We start from the raw sequence: 22,963 nt of genomic DNA, 5'->3' as shown, positions 1-22,963 counted from the left end.
ACCGGTCCCCTCAGCCCGCCCCCCCCATCCCTGCTCCCCCCCGGCCCCGCCCTCCCCTCCCTCCCCGCGCCGCTCCCCGCTCCCGCCGCAGGGTGGCGCCCCTCCCTCCCGCGCCTGCGCCGCCCCTCCCTCCACGTCACCCCCCTCCTCCCTCCCCCATTGGCCACCGCCCCCTCTCACGTGGCCACTCGCCCCGCCCCTTCCCCCCCCCCCCCCCCGCGCCCCCCGCCGGCGGCGGCTCCGCCCCCCGCGCTGCAGTCTGGCTCCCGCCGCACCGCGCAGCGCACGGCGGCCAGGCCGCGGGCCCGGGCCGCAGCGACCACCGCCGGCAGCCCCCTCCCCCCCCCCCCGGCCCGCCCCCTCCCCCGCCCCGCCGCCTCACCCCGCCGCCGCCAGGCCCTCCCGGTAGGAACCGCGCCGGGGCCCCCCCCTCCCCAGGGCGGCGGGGGGGGGGGGGGGGGCGAGGCGAGGCGGGCCCGGGGGGGGGGCGGGCCCGGGTGGCCGGGCCGCGGAGGAGGGTGGGTAGGCCCTGGGGGGGGGATGGGGTCCGTGTGTGTGTGGGGGCGACCCAACCCCCTTCCCCTCCTTCCCTCCCTCCCCGCCGGCCCATTGTGCTGTGGAGACAAAATGGCGGCGGGCGGCCCTGGGGCCGGGGGTGAGTGAGGGGAGGGCTGGGGAGGGGGCTCGGCCTTGTGGGAGAGGGGGGGGCCGCGCCTCATCGCCCCCTCCTCCCCCCGCCCCCCCCGCCCTCCAGCCGCTCCTCAGGGTGTGGGGAGGGGGTCGCGGCTCGCCGGAGGGGGGGGGGGGAGGGGGGTCGCGCTGTGAGCGCCCCCCCCCCCCCATTTCCCGCCGCTTTGTTCTCGCCGAGCCTAAAAATGGCGGCGGCGCCCCCCACCCCCCACCCCCCACGCGTGGGTGCGGGGAGAGGTTGGGCCCTTGGGGGGTCGCGCCTCCCCCCCTCTCCCCATATGGTGGCCCCACGGGCTGTGGGGGGAGGGGGGTGTGCATGGAGTGGGGGCAACCCCCCCCTTTTTTGGTGGGGATGGGACCCCCGACTCCCCTCTGCAGGGTTTATCCCACCGTGTCCCCCCCCCCCAGCCCGTTATATCGGCCACCGGCTTATGGATGCTTCAGAAAAAGAGGAAAAATAACAAATAAGAGCCTGCCGCCCTGCCGCCGCTGCTCGGCGAGACCCCCAGCTCGCCCCCCGCCGCCCCCTCGGTGGGGCAGGCACCTTGTGGGGGGGGGTGAGATGCTCTCGGTGCCCCCAGACCCGCAGGAGCATCCCTGCGAGGGGGGGGCTGCTGCCCTGGCGGTATGGCTTTGCCACCCTCCCATCCAGGTAGGACAGGCTACAAACACCCTCCGCCCCCCCCCCCAAAACCCACCGATTCTCACTCAAAACGTAGAAGCTTCCCCAAAACGGGATGCGCTTCTCCCTGTGCCTTCAGCAGCCAGGGCAGGAGTGCCAACCTCTTGCGTTCCTCTGTCGTTCCTCTGCACCCCCCTCCCCAAACACAGGTTTCGGGGAGGCTGTTCCCACCCTTGGAGGGCTGGAATCCAGCGGAAAGTTTCTGGAGAAACCAAGCGGGTGGTGGAAGCGGTAGGAAGGGGGGAGCGGAGCAGGCCAGGCTTCAGGCAGTGGTGGAATCTCAAAGTTTCTCCTTTTTCCCAGATTTTGAGCGACGAGCGGCGTCGGGAGCAGCGTGCGGTGGAACGCGTTCATGCGTTTTTTAACTTCTCCTGTGGTTCTTTTCCCCCCCCAAGAAGCGCGAATCCTGTGATGCTGCAGCATCAGCTCCTGGGTTCTCGCTGGAAACAAATTCCAGTGGTCCCAAGAAGAGCGCTCGCCGCCGTCCGTAGGAATTGCAGGAGCTGGGGCTCCCGTGGCGCAGGCTGCTGTAGGGACAACTGCCTCGCTAGGGTGGATTTCAACTGCTTCTTACCTTGCTTGGAGGAAATTTAAGGGCGGGTTCAGAAAAATAACCGCGTACAGCGCGTACAGGTTCCTGGGGATCCGGTCCCGAGCAGCAGCGGATCGGGAGCCTGGCACCCGCAAGCACGAGAAGCTGCCTCGTGCCTTCTCGCAGGTAATTCTCCCTGCTCGGCGGGTGCTAACCTCTGGGTTTGATTGCAATTAAATCCTGAGTTGTAACCCCACCGAAATCATCCTGTGCGTAAATATTTGCAGGGTGGGCAGCGGAGGCGTTGCTGGGCCGTGGAATACCAAGTCCGTAGGACACGGGAGCCCGTGCAGCGCCGGCAGCTCGAGGGAACGAGTTTTCCCAACTTTATCCTAGAAAATTCATTGGGTCGCGCGTCCCAGCTCTGTCTGTAAAGCAAAGTGTCCCAGCAGGGTCCCGATTCCTGCCCTTCGCCTTGCCTCGTAGAGTGGTAACGGCGTTACTTCGGCAAAGCGCTGAGTATTTGGGCAGTTAATCAGCTTTTTTATTATTATTCCAGTACCCTGGATAATTTCTATTCAAACTGGCCGGGCTTACTTGCAGTTTGTGTCATCTGTGAAGCGTAAAAAGTGAAAACATTGGGTTTGCGAGCCGGAGGTAGCGATGGCCGGCGAGGCCGGGAACGGGCCGGCTCGCGGCGTGTTCTGGTGGGGGGAAAAAAAGCAAAAGCGAGCGTCGCTCCGGTCTCATTCCCGGTGAAACTCACCCGCCGTGGAAGGACTCCCGGGAAAACGGGGCTTTGGTCGTGAGCTCTGGAGGAATCGCGGCGCGGTTGACGTTCGCTGGCCGTGTTCCCGAAAGCCGGAGTTACCAGGCGGTGCGGAGGTGTGCTCGGGTGTACCGTGGTGGTGACCCTCATCATCGTCAGGCGCCGAGGCTCTTCCTTTGCCTCCCTCCTGCTTGGCAATTCTCTGCGGTGCCGCAAAACACCAGGACCGCGGCTGCCCCTGCGCGGCTTCGCTTGGAGGGAGAGCGAGCGGTTTATTAAATAACTTCGGTCAAGTTAACGACCGTCGGGCGAGTGACTGTGGGTTCTGACGCCAACGGCGGGGGAAACGGCGTTACCGGGGCCGAAAAAGCCGATCCCGGTGGGTTGAGGTGGCGTTTTGAACCCCTCGCCGGGTTCTTGGTGGACGTCGATGCTCTTGCCTCCCGAGAAAGTAAGTCAAGAGACTCGGCGGCAGCTACTGGGCTCGTCTCGGTCCTAATTAGAAGCGGGCTTGTTTACTCTGGGGCCGAATTTTGGGGTGAGAAGCGGCACGTGGCGGAGAGGTCTTTACGAGGAGCTGAGGTGGGTGAATGAAAACCATCGCCACGCTTGGCAGCCAGGCAGTGCCAGCCTGGTTCTCCTGGCCCCCTGGGCCGGGGTTCTCCTGGCCCCCTTGGTTCTGCACCTCATGGAATTATATTTTCCTGGTGCCAGCTGCTCCAGTGTGTGCGTTACCTTCGATCCGCTTTGGTTTAGAACCAGGAGCTTTGGAAAAACCCACCTTTGCTGGCAAAGCCTTTGGGGAGGAAGGAGCTGAGATAATAGATTTACGGCCACGAGTGAGAAGTAGGAGGGAAAATGGGCCCAGGTCGTCGCGTCTCGGGGAGGTGGCGCGGCGGAACGGCTCGAAGGGTTTGCCTGGTGCGGTGACACGCGGCTGTGGGACACGCGGGGCTGCAGCCCGTACCCTGTGTGCTTAACCCAGCTCTGAAGAATCATCCCCGGAGTCCTCAGGAGCAGAAAACGAGGCTTTCACTAACGACTTTGCCTACTTCTAATGGCGGTTCTTGCGTCCAGTTCTCGTCGTCGGTCCCGCGCGCGCTCGGTGGGCGGGCTGCGGGGACGGAGCGGCGCTCACCGGCTTTCCTTTGCTTTCAGATCGCGGAGGAGCGCGGGACTGGTACGGTCTTTTTGGTGGAAGAATCTAAATAAGCCCATTTGGAAGGCTTGGGCGGACATTCAGAAGCCAAAATGGTGAGGAGCGGGAGGTTGCGGGCTGGCGAGGTCGGTCGCCGTTGCGCGGGGCCCTCTAAAATTGTCCCGAATTCCCTTTCCAGCGACCCATGCGTATTTTTGTGAACGACGACCGCCACGTGATGGCCAAGCACTCGGCCGTTTACCCGACGCAGGAGGAGCTGGAGGCCGTTCAGAACATGGTCTCCCACACGGAGCGAGCCCTCAAGGCTGTGTCCGACTGGATCGACGAGCAGGAAAAAGTCGGTGGGGAACAGCCAGAAACAGAGTCCATGGAGACGGCGGCCGATGAGGAAAACAAGGAAGGGGGGTAAGGAACGCCAGCGGACGAAGGGCGCTGTCGGGCGTCGCGGTCCTTTGCGCTTCGATGAGTAAAAACCCGCTCGCCAAAGGTGTAAAAAAAGTCCTTTTCCCTGGCTGTGGAATTTGGGGAAATTGGGAATTTCAGGGGAATGGCGACTTTTCCTGGGCAGGTGTAGCAAATCCTACAGCGGGGGGGTGTGTGTGTGGCACGTAATCCTTAGGGATCCCTCCCCTGCGGATCCGCTTGGGGCTCGGGTGGCTTTGGTGGCCTCGCAGCCGCGGTGACGGTGGCCCCTCCGCTTGCAGGGATCAGAAGGCCACGGAGCAGTTGACGAGGACCCTGCGCGGGGTGATGCGTGTGGGGCTGGTAGCCAAAGGCTTGTTGCTGAAGGGGGACTTGGATCTCGAGCTGGTTCTTTTGTGCAAAGATAAACCCACCACGGATCTCCTGGAGAAAGTAGCTGACAATCTCGGAGTACAACTTGCTGTGAGTAAAAACCTCCCGCCCGTAAAACCTTCCCAGGTTCGCTGGCGCTTGCTACGGAGCGAGCGGAATTGATTTTTTAAAAAAAACAAACCCAGGTGTTTTTAAAGTGTATTTTAAAATAATAATAATAAAAAAAGACACCGATGCCACTGGTTTTGATACCCTTTTTCCGTCTCTTTGGAAAAATAATTTCTGTCGGCGCGTTGCTTTGGATTTGCCGTGTTCCGTGGATTTCTCTCGTAGCCGGAGCGTCGTGCGCAGGCACTGCCGGGAAGGGACGTGCCCCATCGCTCGGGGGGCGAGCCGGGCCTTTGCTAAACGGCACGGTTCTCTTGCAGGCGATCACCGAAGACAAATACGAAATAATCCAGTCGGTTGGCGATGCCGCTATTGTCATTAAGAACACGAAAGAGCCGCCGTTGACGCTGACCATCCACTTGACGTCGCCCGTAGTCAGAGAAGAAATGGAAAAACAGTTAGCTGGAGGTATGGAAGGCTGGAAGCGGCCCACAGCCGGCTGGAAACCCGTACGTTTCCGTGGCTAATTCCACGGGTAAAGCGTGCTCTTCAGTTTCAGCCGAAGCGGCGATCATTATTTTCGCGTAAATTCAAAATTCAGTAAGGCGACGGCCAACCTCATGACATCACGGTTACGGTTTATTTGGCCTGAGCTTCCGAAACTGAGTAGCACCTTTCAGAGGGTATTTTGCTCTTTTTTTAATTGTTTTTTTAATCTTTTTTTTTTATTACTGTTATTTTTTTTTTCCACTTGGGCCTTGAGTTCACTAATACGTCATCTTGTTGTATTAATCTCGTTTTGTACCCAGCCATGCGAGTGGCCTGCACAGTGACGTAAAAATATAAACCGGATACATTTTTTCAAAAAAAACCCCAAAAAACCACACCAAAAATAAAACAAAAACCTCGAAGGCTTCTTGTTAAATGACTTGCATGTACATGAAATTGGATGTGCCGGGCAGTTTGTGTTGCAGCAAGAATGATAGGTGCTCTGGGTCTGTTTTATCTGCTTAAAAAGTTCCGAATGCCAGGAAGCGATGCAGAGTTTTGGATAAAGTTAGCTTCTCCCTCCGCTCTCCTGTTAATTCCCTTGGGAATTAAAAATTGGCAGGCGGTTTGGTGGTTTTGGTGCTTGGATTGCGACGGGTCCCGTGTCGGAGGCACGGCGCTGTCGCCTCGGCGGCTTCCAGCCGCTGGCTCTGTGCACTAGCCTTATCTAAAACCCTGGTCTTCAGAAACTTTGGAGCTTTTTTTTTATAGTTTTCAAAGAATGTTACTGTTTTTTTCCCCCCCTCGAACCATATCTTCAGTTTTGCTGCAGCACAGACTGGAAGGTATCTTTGTGCTCTCTTGACTTGTCTATGGTTTTGATATCTGACCTCGTCTACCAAGCCTTCTAGTTTGTCAATTTTAGGGACGCTGGACCTTTGACCAACAGGACGCTCTCTGTCACGGGTTGGGGCCAAGGCAGGCAACCCTTCTGGGCGGAGGGGGTTCCCTCGATCCTCCCAAAGCTCCCCCCCACCCCCCAAACCCCCCCAAACTCCTCTGCTAAAGCTGCGCTCTGAACGCCGGAGCGGGGAATGATTTCAAAACCTCCCTTGCTCCATCACCGGCCTTGTGCGAGCCGTAAAGGATTCCCATCCCGTTCCACGCCCCGGCTCCTCCTCGAGAGCAGATTATTGCTCCGTCTCCCGTTAATTGACCTTGTCCCCCGCCCCCTCTGCAGTTTTAATTTCCGAAGCGAGGCCGTTAGGCGAGCGCACTGCAGACCTCAGCCTTCCCGGGTACGGGATGTAGATCAGGATCTTTTGGGAGCCTCAGCTGCCCGTTAGGAAGCTGCCTCGTCCCCTCGCCGCCTGACAGAACCCCCTTGGTCAAACTGTGCCTTGTCTTCTTATTCCATCCACGAATAGAAACGCTATCAGTCAACGACTCCCCGGACGTTCTGGACAGGCAGAAATGCCTTGCTGCCTTGGCGTCACTGCGACACGCCAAGTGGTTCCAGGTTTGCATTTTGTTCTTATATTTGTCTTTAAGTAGAAAATTCGTAAAAGTATTAAGGGGCTGACTAATTTTTATTTTTTTTTTTTTATATATATATTTAAAATACTTTTAACGGCGGATGGTAACTAGATGTGCTGAACTTAGCGTCTGTCGGCGGTACAGTCGCTAAAGAGGCACTTAAGCGAATTAAACGTTCGGAAGGAACCTTTTTTTTTTTTTTAAAGGGTGGACGCAGAGCTGCTGCTTTGTGTCAAGAGTAACGTTGCCTTTGGTACGCGACCATTGCAAAGCCCTAAGATGGTAACGCGACATACCGCTTACCCTTGACAAAGTAGCACCGCAAAAAAACGAATTTGTCCGCGAGCCGGCAGTCCGGGGGTGCCATGTTGAACGCCCGCCCCGCTTCTGCTTCTTTTCCTAGGCCAGGGCGAACGGGCTGAAGTCGTGTGTCATAGTGATACGAGTGCTGCGAGACCTGTGTACTCGGGTTCCTACGTGGGCGCCGCTGAGAGGATGGGTAATTTCCTTTTATTTTTTTATTTTTTTTTTTTTGTGGTTTTTTCCTTTCATTTTTCCGCTCTCGGTGCCGCTGCTCTGTCCCCTGCCGTCAGCTGGTAGACATGGGCGGCGTGAGGAAAATTTTCCGCCCCGAAAAGACACGCGAGCGGCTGGCTGGGATGTAAACGCCTCGATGGGTTTTGCGGTTCTCGACGTTGTAAATCCTTGAGTGAATTTGCAGCAGCTTCCAGCCGTCCCCGCAGGCGTGTCTCTCACTTCCAAACCGTCCTTTTTCAGCCTCTAGAGCTGCTGTGCGAGAAATCCATCGGGACGGCCAACAGACCCATGGGCGCTGGCGAGGCGCTGAGGAGGGTTCTGGAATGCCTCGCCTCGGGAATCGTTATGCCAGGTTAGGTGGTTCTCTGCATTTACATTTCAAAGCGAAGCCGAAACGAGAGACGGGGTTGAAGCTCAGAGGCGCGGTTACCTGGCCTTAGCGTTGGAGAAATCCCCGGTGGCGCGCGCGTGGCTCAAGGTTCGGAGCTCGGAAAAGCCCCCCCAGCACACACGGGTACTACAGTACCTCGCTGTTCCTTAGGGCACGTCTGTTCAGAGCTACGGACCCATGATTTAAGAAAAAAAAAAAAACAAAACAAAACAAAACCCCAAAACCACCAACCCTGTAGAGCGAGGTGCCAGTTTTCTCCGAGCGTAAAATTGGTTTCCTGAGCGGTGGCGACCAGCTTCGCCGCTCCTCGTACGTGTAAATTAGCCCAGGCCAGTTTCAGAATGTTGGACGTTGGATGGATCGTGTCGGTCCGTGTTCTTCGAGAGATGAGTGTTGATTGATGCCAAGGGAATACTTAGTTTAGTTTCTTTAGAAACACCAGGATAATTCTCTGCATATCTTCCTTGTTTCCTGCCTTCAGATGGTTCTGGTATTTATGATCCTTGTGAAAAAGAAGCCACTGATGCTATTGGGCATCTAGACAGACAACAAAGGGAAGATATCACACAGAGTGCTCAGGTATAGTTTTGACTACAGATGTTACGAAAACTTCACCAGTCCCACTGCCTCTGAACTCCCGTATTGGTTAACGGTAGAATAGTCGCCTCACGGAGGTCGGTGTTAACTTTTTTAATACCCAGTCCAGTAAAAGCGATACGAATGGGTCCCGCACCGCTAAGGAATTTTGTAGCTTGGCCAACCAGAAGCAAAGTTATCAGGTTTTAAATAGTGACCTCCTGCCGTGACCCGTGTTTTTTGGGTCCAACTTGGCAAAATTCAGAGAGTCCTATTTAAACCGATGAGGATTTTTCTGTGTAGGGGTGGGTAGAATGTTCCTGTCTGAAACTGTGCAGGGAACGGAGATCGGTGCGGCCGCTTGCGCCTCCCAGTAACACACGTTTCATCTTTCTAGCACGCTCTGAGACTCGCTGCTTTTGGCCAGCTCCACAAAGTCTTGGGGATGGATCCCCTACCTTCCAAAATGCCCAAGAAACCAAAGAACGAAAACCCTGTTGACTATACGGGTAGGTACTCGCTGGGGAAGAAAACCCACTGAAAAAAACCCAACAACCAACCAACCAAAAAAACCCCAACAAAACACCCAGCTCACGCGGCAAAAGGCTTTTGCTGGAAACCAGAAGGCTTAGGTGGTTTTTCTAACCGTCGTTACAGTCCAGATCCCTCCCAGCACGACGTACGCCGTCACCCCCATGAAGCGTCCGATGGAGGAAGACGGAGAGGAGAAATCACCCAGCAAAAAGAAAAAGAAGATTCAGAAAAAAGGTATTGAGTTAACGAGAGGTAGGTACAAAGGGCGGCCCGGGGGCTGTTGGCAGGCGGGGGGGGGGGCAGGTTGCGGATTTGCTGCGGGGGGCGTTGGGCCTGGGGATGACGGGGGCTGTGGGTTTTAAAGCAAAACCTGAACGCCCTCGGATTTTGACGTAAATCCTCGCAAGGAGGAAAAACCGAGATCAGAACTTGTCTGAAATGGCTTGTGCTGCTTGGAGAGAGGTGAAAACATCCGCCAACTTTTGTTTGGGGTTTTTTTTTTGTTTCGTCTTTTTTTTTTTTTTTTTTTTTTGGTTTTTTTTTTTTTTTTCCCCCCTTTCTCTCGATTCAGAGGAAAAACTCGAACCTCCCCAGGCCATGAACGCGCTGATGAAACTAAACCAGTTAAAACCTGGGCTCCAGTACAAACTGGTCTCTCAGACCGGCCCCGTTCATGCTCCTATCTTTACGATGTCTGTGGAAATCGACGGCAGCACGTTTGAGGCGTCGGGACCTTCCAAAAAGACGGCCAAATTGCACGTGGCGGTGAAGGTAAGAGCCGCCTGGGTCGGTTCGCTGCCGCGGGGCGCTCAGGGGGGAGACGGTTCCACGCTGACATCTCCAGAGGGCAACCAGAGGGTGCTGAGGGCTGGTCACCGCCGCCGAACGCGGAAAATGTCACCAGCCCTTCGGGGCAGGCGAGGTGGGGAGCTGAGCGCCGAGGCGGCGTGGGCACCGCGTGGCCTCTACGCCCTGCCCGGCGCTGGAGCAGGGTCAGCAAGAGGATTCACGAGAACATTCTGGAGGTTTTACCCTCAAAACGGGGCGGGCACGCGCCGGCGGCTCGTCCAGACGAGGGCTCTTCACCCACTTCTCCGACTCTCCTTCCTCCAGGTCTTGCAAGACATGGGTTTGCCCACGGGGGTGGAGGGCAAAGAGTCTGGGAAAGGAGACGAATCGGCAGAGGAGACGGAACAGAAACCGGTCGTCGTCACCGCTCCTCCGCCTGTAGTAGAAACTGTCTCGACGCCCACTGCTGCGTCCCCCCCTGCGGATCAGACCCCGGAGGTGAGCGTGGTGGGAGAGGGGAGAGGGGCCACCCCGAGCCATTGGGCTGGGGGGCGTCTTGCAGGGCCGGGGCTGGGGGGGTCATAGGGCTGGGATGGTCTCGCAGGGCCGGGTCGGGGTCTCGCAGGGCCGAGATGGGGGGTCACAGTGTGGGGGTGGGGTTGCAGGGCTGGGCTGGGGGGTCATAGGACCGGGCTGGGGGGGGTCTCAGGGCCGGGCTTGGGGGGTCTCAGGGCGCCATGGCAAGCGCCTTCGAGCCGTGGCGATGCGCCGTGCGCTCCCCTTACCGTCACGGTAAGGATTTAGGAGCACGAAGACGCCGGGCGAGCTTGTGCCAAGCCAAGGCGGTTTCAAAGTGACACATTTCGGAAGCCACTTGGGGGGCTGTGGAGGGTCTTTCTTGGCGTTTCATCGCCCCCTCCTCCACTTCCAGAACGTGAAACAGCAGGGACCAATTCTGACGAAGCACGGCAAGAACCCCGTGATGGAGCTGAACGAGAAAAGGCGCGGGCTGAAGTACGAACTGATTTCGGAAACGGGCGGCAGCCACGACAAGCGCTTTGTGATGGAGGTGAGGCGGCTTCTGGTCCTTTCTCCCCCGCTGTGCCTTCATCCCAGCGCAGGCATCTCAAACTTCCAAGCCTGAAAGAAGAGTCCAAAAATTATGAAAGGGCAGAATGGGTTTGGGTTGGAAGGGATTTGGGGAAGTTTAGCTGGGGGGGGGGGGGGGGAATGTTTTCCCTGGAGCAGGCTGCTCAATGCCCCCCATCCGCCCTGACCTTGAACTCTTCCGACCCATGGGATTGTCTGTGGGCATGAAAAATAATTAAAAAAAAAAAGGAAAAAAAGGAAAAGCCAAACGAGACCCAAAAGAGAGGAAGGGGAAAAGCCAAACGAGACCCAAAAGAGGGGAAGGGGAAAAGCCAAACGAGACCCAAAAGAGAGGAAGGGGAAAAGCCAAACGAGACCCAAAAGAGAGGAAGGGGAAAAGCCAAACGAGACCCAAAAGAGAGGAAGGGGAAAAGCCAAACGAGACCCAAAAGAGAGGAAGGGGAAAAGCCAAACGAGACCCAAAAGAGGGGAAGGGGAAAAGCCAAACGAGACCCAAAAGAGAGGAAGGGGAAAAGCCAAACGAGACCCAAAAGAGGGGAAGGGGAAAAGCCAAACGAGACCCAAAAGAGGGGAAGGGGAAAAGCCAAACGAGACCCAAAAGAGGGGAAGGGGAGAAAGCCAAACGAGACCCAAAAGAGAGGAAGGGGAAAAGCCAAACGAGACCCAAAAGAGAGGAAGGGGAAAAAGCCAAACGAGGACCCAAAAGAGAGGAAGGGGAAAAGCCAAACGAGACCCAAAAGAGAGGAAGGGGAAAAGCCAAACGAGACCCAAAAGAGAGGAAGGGGAAAAGCCAAACGAGACCCAAAAGAGAGGAAGGGGAAAAAGCCAAACGAGACCCAAATAGAGAGGAAGGGGAAAAGCCAAACGAGACCCAAAAGAGGGGAAGGGGAAAAGCCAAACGAGACCCAAAAGAGGGGAAGGGGAAAAGCCAAACGAGACCCAAAAGAGGGGAAGGGGAAAAGCCAAACGAGACCCAAAAGAGGGGAAGGGGAAAAGCCAACGAGACCCAAAAGAGGGGAAGGGGAAAAGCCAAACGAGACCCCAAAAGAGGGGAAGGGGAAAAGCCAAACGAGACCCAAAAGAGGGGAAGGGGAAAAGCCAAACGAGACCCAAAAGAGGGGAAGGGGAAAAGCCAAACGAGACCCAAAAGAGGGGAAGGGGAAAAGCCAAACGAGACCCAAAAGAGGGGAAGGGGAAAAGCCAAACGAGACCCAAAAGAGGGGAAGGGGAAAAGCCAAACGAGACCCAAAAGAGGGGAAGGGGAAAAGCCAAACGAGACCCAAAAGAGGGGAAGGGGAGAAAGCCAAACGAGACCCAAAAGAAATGTTGATTTTTCCAAGCGGTGGCTTCTGTCCCTGCCCTCCCCGCTCACGTGCCCTGATTCCATCCCGTTCAAAGGTGGAGGTGGACGGGCAGAAATTCCAAGGAGCCGGATCAAATAAAAAGGTGGCAAAAGCCTACGCGGCTCTGGCCTGCACTGGAGAAGTTGTTCCCGGATGCTCCCGTTGCCATCGAGCAAAACAAGAAGAAGAGAGCGCCGGTGCCGGCCAGGGGGGGCCCCAAGTTGCGGTGAAAGTAAGTCCGGCGGCGGTTCGGGCACTGCTCCCCGGCGTGGGGATCCCTTTTGGGGGAGGGGAGGGAATTGCGGGGGTGGGGACCCAGGGTCTCCTCCCGGGCCTTGCGAGCAGCCACCCCCCCCCGCCGGTCTGGGAGGAAAACACGCTCCGTTTTCTGGAGACGGCCCTTCTGGAGGCGCGCTGCGCCCCCAAAGGTGCCTTCCCCCCCCGGGGGGGTTGCAGCGGGTGCGGTTGGGAGCCGGGTGACACGTCTCTCTCCCTCTTTTCCCCCTCCCCCCCCCCCCCCCCCCCCCCCCCCATCAGCAGCACAACCCCGGCTTCGGGATGGGCGGCCCCATGCACAACGAGGTGCCCCCGCCGCCCAACATGCGCGGCCGCGGCAGAGGTGGCAACATCCGAGGCCGCGGCAGAGGCAGGGGCGGCTTCGGCGGCAACCACGGCGGGCTACATGAATGCAGGTGAGGTGCTGCCCGGCGCCCGGCCGAGCGCCCCAAGCCCTGGTGAGCTGGCTTTGGCCTCGGTTTCATTTTTATTGAAATATTTTTCTTCTCCTCTAGGCGCTGGGTACGGCAGCTACGGTTACGGGCGGCAATTCGGGCGACGGCGGGCTACAGTAAGTCCTTTGGCTTTTGTTTCTTTTTCTCTCGCCTTTCCTGGCGAAACCCGTCGATCTGCTGGGAGCGTGAAACTCCGACTGGGTCGCCCCGCGCGTACCTGGGAGCCCCTTTACGGGGTCCTATTGAATTTTTCGATTTCCGTAGTAGTATTTTTTTTTTTTTTTTTTTTTGGTTTTTTTTGAACGAGAAGTTAAGGCAAGGTGGTTCGTGTACTCGTTAAAAAGTTAAAAGCGCGCATCCAGGTGACTTCACGTTTCCTCGAAAACCGTGACTCTTTTAAATTTCTCTGCTTTAAGCCACGTGAAGCTATCGGCCACGCTTTTGATTGTGACTTTTCCTGAAAACACCCAGCGATTGGTCTTGAGAAGGCGCCTTCCTTGGGGGGTGACAGGAGCAGAGAAATCTAAAACGCGACTTGCAAATGTGGCGCATTTTGCCATCTTCAAAAGAATTCTAATTTTTCTTCTCTGCTCTGTCTCCCCCTTTTGTAGGTGACTTTTTCACAGACTGCTACGGCTATCATGATTTTGGGTCTTCCTAGAGCATCTAAAAAGTATTGCACAAAACAAAAACAAAAAACCAAAACAGCTTTTTACTCCAATTTTCTCCAACTCCAACCCCCAAAGTGTCCGTTGCCGTGTCCCCTCAACAGTGGCTTTTCACCGCAGCTTGTCTGAAACTCTCTTAGCCTGCAGAACTTAAGACAGTGGCAGTTTTTATTGTGATTTGCCTTTTGAACTTGGTCGTATCGATGTACACAGCGGGGGGGAACCGATTACCCGGGACCGTATTTTTTGTGCAACTTGGCACAAATTTCCAAGCCGGCTCCGTTCAGCGTAAAGGCACAAACAAAAAAACCCCACAAAGCCCAGCCTTGCTTTTTTTATGGAAAGCATTACTTTATTTTTAAAGAAGTGTTTTAAACCGACCTTTGTCTTAATTTACAGCAGGTTTTTGTACAAAATTTGAGCCTTTTAATAAATCCCAGCTGTTGGGTACACGCCTCTCGATATTGGGAAGACTTTTCAACATCTCTGAATCTAGTACGGCCCAGCTCCTCTTTTTTTAAAGCATGCCGAATGTTTGACTTGTACGTGGACTCGTGTGTGCCGAAATTTAACCCTACGTCCTTTGTAACACGCTGGTGGATGAACGTGGAGGGCCGGGACGTGTTGTGGCTGGTAGCTAGCGTACCCTCCGAGGTATTGTAACCGTGCTTCCGATCCTGATCCAATAAATAATCCAGGCTTTAGGGGGTTAGCGTCAAACACAACCGCTGGGAACGCCTGGAAGTCCTTGCTGAACGTGACCCACGGGCTCGCTGGAGCTGAGCCTCGAGGGCTGACAGCAAAGCGCCGGCGCCGCCAAACCCTCGTCGCCTCCCCGGAGCACTTAAACCACCCGCTGAACTCCAACTCTGGGGAGTAACGGCGCAGTTGGGCCCGAGGCTCCGGATTCCGAGTGTTCGGCCCTTTCTTCTTGCCACGAGATTTGGGGGGTGGTGGTGGTGGGGGGGTTTAAAAGTGCGTTTTCTTTGTCGCCGTTCCGGGCTGCGCCGTGCCGCGGGTTGGACTTGGGGGGGGCTCAGCAGCATTGGGGTTAACTCAGTAATGAAAATTGGCAAAACTAAAAAAAAAAAACAAACCAAACAAACTGCGCCCCCCCCCCCCCCCCCCAACTCTTGAGCTACCAAGCGCATTTAAAGGAAAAAAAGTCCAAGCTGTTTAGCAGGTAATTAATAATAAAGCCAGCCAGATTATATTTTAGAAAGGTATTGCTGGAGATAAAAAGGTTTTATACAAGGGAGGGAAACATCCTGTCCTGAAGGAGGTGGGGATGCTGCCCGTCCTTGGGCGCCCCGCTCTGCCCGTCCTCAAGCATCTGTGTGTCCTTGGGCACCTGCCCGTCCTTAATCACCTGCCCGTCCTTGGGCACCTGCCTGTCCTTAATCGCTTGCCTGTCCTTAGCCCTCAGGCATCTGCTCATCCTTAGGTGCCTGCCCGTCCTTAGCTCCTTGGGGCACCTGCCTGTCCTTGGGCACCAGCTCATCCTTAATCACCCTGCTCATCCTTGGGCGCCCGCTCTGCCTGTCCTTAAGCATCTGTGCATCCTTGGGCGCGCTGCCCGTCCTTAATCGCCTGCCTGTCCTTAGGTCCTTGGGCTCCTGCCTGTCCTTAATCGCCTGCCCGTCCTTAGGCGCCCGCTCTGCCTGTCCTCAAGCATCTGTGCGTCCTTGGGCACCTGCCCGTCCTCAATCGCCTGCCCGTCCTTAGTCCTTAGGCGTCTGCCCTGTCTCTGGGCGCCTGCTCTGCCCGTCCCTAAGCATCTGTGCGTCCTTAGGTGCCTGCCCCGTCCTTAGGCCGCCCGCTCTGCCTGTCCTTAAGCATCTGTGCGTCCTTGGGCACCTGCCCGTCCTTAATCGCCTGCCCGTCCTTAATCACCTGCCCGTCCTTAGGCGCCCGCTCTGCCTGTCCTTAAGCATCTGTGTGTCCTTGGGCACCTGCCCGTCCTCAATCACCTGCCCGTCCTTAGGTCCTTGGGCTCCTGCTTGTCCTTGGGCTCCTGCCCGTCCTTAATCGCCTGCTCATCCTTAGTCCTTAGGCGTCTGCCCTGTCTCTGGGCGCCTGCTCTGCCCCATCCTTAAGCATCTGTGTGTCCTTAGGTGCCTGCCCGTCCCTTGGGCACCTGCCCGTCCTTAATCACCTGCCCGTCCTTAGGTCCTTGGCCGCCTGCCCGTCCTTAGGCGCCTGCCTGTCCTTGGGCACCTGCCCATCTTCATTGTCTGCGTGTCCTTAGGCACCTGCCCGTCCTTCTGCGCCTGCCCGTCCGGGGTAACCGCCCTGGCAACTGGCTCTCTGCCATCCTCAGCGTTGGTTTGGGCAAAGCCCCAGATAAGCCCCCCGGCAAAGGGCGCTGGGGGTTCCTAGTTAAATACGAGGCGCTGGTATGAGACGGGAATCCCAGAAATACTGACCTGGGCGGTGCTGGCCGTGCCGCCCGCCTCGGGGGGGTCCCCGCGCTCCTTCCCGGCACCAAAGACGGGGATTTTAGTCGGATGGACGGAGCAGGGCGTCACTTGGCAGAGAAATCTTTCGCTCCCCCCGTGGCACTGTTGGCCGGAGAGACGTTTATTACGGAGCATCGCTGCCGCGCCGCGGAAGCAGGATCTGCGGGAAAAGGAGGGGGGGGAAATAACGATGTGGCGGAAGGTCTGGCTTTAGCGCAGGGGGAGGAGGCCAGAAGCGATGGAATGGTTGAAACATTGAAGGCGAGGGGCTGGAGGGGGCTGTGGCTCCTCCCTGCACCCGCGCCGGATTTTGGAGCCAAGCTGGGATTTGGCTTCACCCGGAGCCATCCCAGTGGTCCCGCATGGACCTGGGAAGCGAAGGGCACGGGATTTTACTCTTTGCCTCCTTTTTCCCTAAATTTTCCTCCTGTTTAAGGAGGCGCCGGCACATCTTGCCCTCTCCTGGGGGTGCAGCTGCCTTCCCCGAGCTAGGTGCCGGTTTTGCGGTTCGATCCTAGCGGCTTTTATTCCTGAAAAATCGGGATTGCACTCAGTGAGCCCGACCCCAGAGCAACTTTTCTGACACTGAGCCCGGCGTGAGGAGCGCCCCGACGTTCCGCTCGTTCCGAGAGCTTGGCCGTGGCGCTGCCGGTAAATAGAATCAAACCGGGTCTTCTGGTGGTCGCAACCGGGAGCGTTGTGAGGCGCCGGAGGGTTTGGGTAACCGCGGGGGGGAGCAGCCGCCTTCGGAGGGAGCGGTGCATCACTCGCTGCGCGTGCATCGCTCACCCGCGTCACCACCGGCTCATTGCGTAAAGCCGTGGCGGCGGCGGCATCGCCCCCCCAGTACAGGAATGGGGTTGCTCTTGTCGGAGCGGTGAAGTAACAGCCGTTAAGTTGCTGTAACGCGGATTAAAACGCCGGAGCCCCGAGGCTGGTCCTGGCCTATCGTGCCGCCCCGAGCGCTGCCGCGCTGACGCTCTTCTTTCTGTCCAGGCCAGTTCTACAGCAACGGCGGCCACTCCAACTCGGGCAGCGGCGGCGGCGGCTCCTCCGGCTACGGCTCCTACTACCAAGGCGGGCGATAACTACAACTCGCCCGTCCCTCCGAAGCACGGCGGGAAGAAGCAGCAGCACGGGGGGCAGCAGAAGCCCTCCTACGGCTCGGGGTACCAGTCCCACCAGGGCCAGCAGCAGCAGTCCTACAACCAAAACCAGTACAGCAACTACGGCCCGCCGCAGGGCAAGCAGAAGGGCTACAACCACGGCCAGGGCAACTACTCCTCCTACTCCAACTCCTACAACTCACCCGGTGGCGGTGGCTCCGACTACAACTACGAGAGTAAATTCAGTGAGTAGATTCAGTGCGAGCCCCGGGAGGGGGGAGGGGAGGCGCCGGGGAGACCCGCGGGGGGGGGGAGGGGGGCTTGGAGGGGGGGGAGGGGGGCTTGGAGGGGGGGGAGGGTCCCTGCCCGCCCAAACCACCCCGCCGTTCTGGGAACCGGGAGGGCATGACGTCATGGAAGGGTTTAGGTGATCCGTTACTGATCCACTAGCCCATCCCTTAGCTGATTTGTTACCTGATTTATTAGCCAGTCCTTTACCCGATCTATTACCTGATCTATTACTGGATTTGTTAGCCAATCCTTTACCCGATCTATTACCTGATCTATCACCTGATCCATTAGCTGATTTATTACCTGATCCATTACCTGAGGGATTAACTGATTTATTACCTGATCTGTTACTGGACTGATTACCTGATCCGTTAGCCGATCTATTACCTGATCCGTTAGCCCATCTATTACCTGATCCGTTAGCCCATCTATTACCTGATCCGTTAGCCCATCTATTAGCCAGTCTATTAGCGGATCCCTTAGCGGATCCATGAGTCGATCCATTGGCTGATCGGGCTGGATGAGTTCACCCCGAGGCCGGGAAACCCGCCGGCTGCCCCCCGAGCCCTGCTCTGACGTCGGGGGGGATCCCCTGCTCCGCGTTGCTGTTTCACCATCGGCTCTTGGCTCTCTGTGCTGGGGCCTGGGCGCGCGCTGCTCAGCACCGATCCTGCGCTCACCGGCGGCCGATCCCGCTGCCGGCCCCTCCGCGGGGGGCTTTTAGCACCCCAGGGGGCTGGGGTGGGGGGCTTCGGCTCCTGGCAGCTGCCTTGCCTGGGGCGACCCTCGCTCCTGCAGATCCGGCACCTCTGGCCGTGTGTGGTGACGGCAGAGCTACCATGCTCACTGTGCTCCCCGTGCTCCCCGTGCTCCCCGTGCTTGCCCTGCTCACCACGCTCACCGTGCTCGCCACGCTCACCACACTCTCCCCTTCACAGGTTACGGTGGCAACAGCGGCCGCGGAGGCGGAGGAAATAACTACTCGGGAGGTGCCCTCCTACAACACCGGCTCGCACGGTGGCTATGGGGGAGGCTCTGGGGGCGGAGGGTCCTCGTACCAAGGTAAGCAAGGTCAGTATGCGACACGTCCCGATAGAGTATTTTTTATTTGCGAGTGGCAGCGGGTCCCGGCTCAGCGCGAGAGCTCCGATTCTACCTTTAAATAATTATTTTTTATTTTAATTTTGACGCCGCCGTCGGCACTGAGCTTCTTTCCCCTTCTCCCCCTCCGCAGGTGGATATTCCTCCCAGTCCAACTACAACTCCCCCGGCTCAGGCCAAAATTACAGCGGCCCCCCCAGCTCCTACCAAGCGTCCCAAGGCGGGCTACGGCAGAAACGACCACAGCATGAATTACCAGTACAGATAAAGCCGCCCCTGCTCCCCCTCCCCGCCGGGGCGCGGGGCTTTCTTACCCCCCGCGCTCCACCACCCTTGGAATATTCAGTTTTTATCGCCTCACGGTAAACACCGTTAAAAAAAAAAAAACAAAACAAAAAAAAACAACAAACAAACAAAAAACCAAACCAACCAACCCCCCTGGGCCCCCCCGTTTCCATGTTGCAGTGCTCTTTGTGATACTGGTCACTAATGGTTGAGTACCTGTAATTCCATACTTAGCTGTATTTTGGGCATCTCTGTATTTAATGGTTTGTTAGTTGCCATTACAACTTTGTCTAAATAGGATTATTTTTTTTCCGAGGTTTTTTTTTTTTTTTTTTGGTTTTTGTTTTTTTTTTGGGTTTTTTTTTTTTGGAGTTCATACGATTTCCGTATCCTTTTTCTATTTAAAAATCGACATGGCGGCGCGAGCGCGGCGTGGCTTTAAATAGAGAAGGGATATGTCCTCCGTTAATGCTTTTGTGAAGTGAGTTTAAACGAGCTTTTCTGTATTTTAATGCTTTAGTGTTTTCAGTTTTATAAGTGAAGATTTTATTTTAAAAACCAGTGGGAAAGAGTGGGTTTTGTATGCCTGGATCCCTCAGGCAGGACATCTGGAGTCAGCTGAATGTAGACAAATAAACACAAAACTCTTGATGTCTTGGTCTCCGAACGCGGCGTCTGACGGCGCGTGCCAGGGCTGTCGTGGCCTGTGAGAGCCTGCCCCAAAGTGGGGGTGTTTGGCCCCAAAGTAGGGGGGTTGGCCCCAAAGTGAGGGTGTTTGGCCCCAAAAGTGGGAGGTTCGGCCCCAAAGTGGGGGGGGGTTGGCCCTAAAGTAGGGGGGTTGGCCCCAAAATGGGGGCGTTTGACTCCAAAGTGGGGATGTTTTGCCCCAAAAGTGGGGATGTTTTGCCCCAAAATGGGGGTGTTTTGCCCCAAAAATGGGGGTGTTTTGCCCCAAAATGGGGGTGTTTGGCCCCAAAATGGGGGTGTTTTGACCCAAAGTGGGGATGTTTTGCCCCAAAAGTGGGAGGTTTGGCCCAAAAGTGGGGGATGTTATGCGCCAAAATGGGGATGTTTTGACCCAAAAGTGGGGATGTTTTGCCCCAAAAGTGGGATATCCTGCCCCAAAAATGGGGATACCCCACCTCAAATCTGGGAATACATTGCCCTAAAATCCAAATATTCTGCCCCAAACCCCAAATATCCCGGCTCAAAAAAACCCACCCCAAGCCCAGAACTTTCCCCATTTCCCCCGATTTTAATGGCTCGAACCCAGGGTGTTGGAGAGCAGGCGGGTGGGACTTTGGCCAAACCGTCACCGGCGCCGCGCCGTGCTGGCTGCCAGCCCTGCGGCGGACGCGCCCGGTTCCTGGCAGAGGGTGGGGGGTGACCTTGAACCCCGCCCCCCCGAATCCCGGCGGGGATTTCCCGTGCTGGCGAATCCGGGTGACTTCCCGATGCCGGAGCCGCGCTGCTCCCCCCTCAACCCAAAACACCGGGTCCCGGCTCGGGTCCATCACCGTCACCCGCGTTTGCCAGCGCGGGGTGATGGAACCGGGTGGCTCCCGCGCCCAAATCTCCCAGCACCTGCCGCATCCCCCCCCTTAGACCAACGCAGGGACCCAAAATCCCCTTTTTTTTCCACCAAACCCAGCGCCAGAGCTGCCTGTTGAGCTCCTCCGGGCAGTGCCGGAGCGACGCTGGCTCCGGCATCACCACCACGCTGCGGTGGTTTGGCATCGCCTCGCACCGGTGTTTTCTGGTTCGCTGCTCACCCCCAACGCCACTGGCCGCCCGTTTTGGGGGGGTGGTCGCCCACCGGGTGCCCCCGAGGCGCGGTGCTGGCGCTGGGAGAGACGATGCGGTCGGCACGCTCGGCTGGCTCCAAATTCTTTATTATAAATATCGGTTATAAGTTAAGGTGGGCGCGGCGTTGCCGCCGGTGTGGTGCCGGCGCGCCGAGCCCAGCAGGCTCAGAACAACCACAAAATCAACAATTAATAATAATAATTAATAATTATGAGAAAAAAGTGAAGCAGCTGGTCTGGCAGCTTCGGCTGCACTGGTGTGGTGGGGATGGGGGTGAGGTTTGGTGGCGGCACCGGGACCCACAGCCCAACCAAAAAGTCCCCCAGTGGGTCCCGGTGGGCGCGGGCAACCCCGGCTCAGCGCCGCGGCCGCAGCTCGTCCTGGCACGTGGCGTTGGGCGCGGTGAAGTGCGGCCAGATCCGGAGCAGCTCGTGCGGCTGGAAGTGATGGACCATCACCAGGCGGGAGAAGCGGCACCGCTCGTACTCGACGTGGTACATGTTGAAGACCCCCCCAGGGGCTGTCGGTGACGCCGACCCCCAGCGCCCGCAGGCAGATGCCCACAAAGGCGTCTTCCATGTTGATCACCGGCAACGTGTTGGGCGACGCGGTAAATTTTCGCAGCCAAATCGCCGGAGAGGACGTAGGCGGGCCCCGCCGCAGTAGGGCGGGTAGGTGGCGGCGGGGTAGACCCGGCGCGGCACGTACCACTTGTAGGCTTTGCTGCGCAACGGCCCCGTGTTGCGGTAGACGTAACCGGTGATGAAATTCTTCTTGGGGGGCAGCAGGAACTGGCGCACCAGGTAGGGCAGGTTGAGGAAGACGTCGCGGTCGGCCTTGAGGACGTAGGCGGCGCCGGGGGCAGTGCCTGGTGACCCACTCCATCCCCATCAGCGTCTTCAGCGTCAGGTTGTGGTAGGTGTCCCAAAAATCCTGCTGGAGGAGGTCGCGGTGCAGGTTGTTCTCCTCCTCCAGCGCCGCCCCGCAGCGCCGCGCTGAACACCGGCTGCATGCCGAGGAGGAAGAGCCGCAGGATGGAGACCCCCGGCACCGCGCTCTCGTTGCCCCACGTTTGCCGGATGGCGTGTCGGCCGGCGATGTCCGTCGGCTCCGTCGCCACCAGCAGCACCAGGAATGGCGCCCGCTCCCGGCACTTGTGGGGCTGGGTTGAGGAGGGAAGCGGTAGGGGTGGGGGGTAGGGCGGCTGCAGCGGGGGTGCCGGGGGGGGCGCCGGGGGGATGCCGGGGGGGCCGATGCTCCGCGCCACTGGAAACCCACCCCGGGCTGGCGTGGCGGTGCGGCGGCGCTTTGGCTGGGCGCAGCGGTGGCGGTGGCAGGGTCCTCGGCGATGCGCTGCACCCGCAGCACCAGCAGCACCAGCCACGGCAGGACGGGCAGCAGCAGCAGGCGCAGGCTCAGCTGGCGCATCATGGCTCCGGACGGCGCCTGCGGAGAGACGGTGCCTCAGAGCGCGGCGGGGGCACCCGGGCTTGCGCAGCGCCCACCCAGCCGCTCGCTCAGCACCCCGAAACCCACCCAGCGCCCACCCAGCCGCTCGCTCAGCACCCAAACCCTGTCGCTCAGCACCCACTCTCCGTCTGCTGGGGCCTGGGGGGGCAGAGGGGGACACGGGGGGTTTAGAAATGGGTCAGGGGGTCCAGGGGGGGCACGGGGGTTGGGAGGGGGAAGAGAGGGGGGCTGGGGGGGGGACAGAGGGGGTCGGGGGGAGATGGGGGGTGATGGGTGGTCAGGGGCAGCCCCGGGTGGGCCGGGGGGTGTCTCCGTACGGCGCTGCCCGCAGCCCCGGGTGTCACAACCCCACTCCAGGTGCCACAGCCAGTAAAACCAGTAAAACCAGTTGGAAGTCACACTGCCAGGAGGGAGCCCCAGGGGTCCTGAGGCCAAGACCCCAGCTCTGCCCAGTTCTCCCAGTTCACTCCTGGGTGCAGCTCCCAGCTCTGCCCAGTTTTCCCAGTTCACTCGCCAGTGCAGCACTCTGCCTTTCCCAATTCATCCCAGTTTCCCTGGGGCACAGCTCCGCTCCTTGCCCAGTTCTCCCCGTTTGTCCTGTGGCTCTTCTTGCCACAGATCCCAGCCCTTCCCAGTCATTCCCAGTGGCTCCCAGTCGCTCTCAGGTGCTCCAGGTGCTGCTCCTAGTCCTTCCAGTCTCTCCCAGCTGCTTCAGGTGCTGCTCCCAGTAGCTCCAGGTGCAGCTCCCAGCCCTTCCCAGCGGCTCCCCACTCACTCCCACTCACTCCCAAGGTGCTCCAGGTGCAGCTCCAGCCCCTTCCCAGTGGCTCCCAGCAGCGCCCAGTGCCCCAGGTGCTGCTCCTAGCCCTTTCCCAGCAGCTCCCAGTAGCTTCCAGTCATTCTCAGGTGCCCCCAGGTGCTGCTCCCAGCCCTTCCCAGCGGCTCCCAGTCACTCCCAGTAGCTCCCGGTCACTCCCAGGTGCCCCAGGTGCTGCTCCCAGCCCTT

General features: G+C 58.1%; 2 protein-coding genes across 4 annotated transcripts; one reads left to right on the top strand and one right to left on the bottom strand.

Moving 5' to 3' along the window:
- The first annotated feature begins 284 nt into the window (after nt 1–284).
- On the top strand, nt 285–17,117 carry ILF3 (interleukin enhancer binding factor 3). Of its 3 annotated transcripts, none has more exons than XR_008745191.1 (18): nt 285–405; nt 3,832–3,927; nt 4,011–4,237; nt 4,537–4,717; nt 5,056–5,203; nt 6,652–6,743; nt 7,164–7,259; nt 7,538–7,649; nt 8,170–8,267; nt 8,662–8,773; nt 8,922–9,050; nt 9,370–9,569; nt 9,912–10,085; nt 10,519–10,656; nt 12,096–12,276; nt 12,581–12,732; nt 12,832–12,887; nt 16,895–16,956. XR_008745191.1 is itself a non-coding variant. In XM_055793224.1 (18 exons), the coding sequence occupies exons 2-18, from the start codon at nt 3,925–3,927 to the stop codon at nt 16,984–16,986; spliced, it is 2,187 nt and encodes a 728-aa protein (XP_055649199.1). In that variant the 5' UTR covers nt 285–405; nt 3,832–3,924; the 3' UTR covers nt 16,987–17,117. The 3 variants fall into 3 exon arrangements, 1 of the variants encoding a protein (XP_055649199.1); XR_008745190.1 differs by lacking the exon at nt 16,895–16,956 and adding an exon at nt 13,383–13,476; XM_055793224.1 differs by having other exon boundaries at nt 12,096–12,272; nt 16,895–17,117.
- A 3,332-nt stretch (nt 17,118–20,449) lies between these two features.
- Nucleotides 20,450–22,095, bottom strand: LOC106112240 (beta-1,3-galactosyltransferase 2-like; the record flags this gene model as incomplete). Its single annotated transcript, XM_055793225.1, is given in 8 exon segments — nt 20,450–20,569; nt 20,875–21,072; nt 21,074–21,145; nt 21,147–21,341; nt 21,343–21,468; nt 21,470–21,649; nt 21,766–21,933; nt 22,024–22,095. Coding segments are annotated over 8 exon segments (1,131 nt in total), but the record flags the coding sequence as incomplete, so codon positions are not given.
- Between the last annotated feature and the right edge of the window lie 868 nt (nt 22,096–22,963).

Source organism: Falco peregrinus (assembly GCF_023634155.1).
Source record: "Falco peregrinus isolate bFalPer1 chromosome 12 unlocalized genomic scaffold, bFalPer1.pri SUPER_12_unloc_5, whole genome shotgun sequence".
Classification (NCBI taxonomy): Eukaryota; Metazoa; Chordata; class Aves; order Falconiformes; family Falconidae; genus Falco; species Falco peregrinus.
This window is presented reverse-complemented; position numbering and strand designations above follow the sequence as displayed.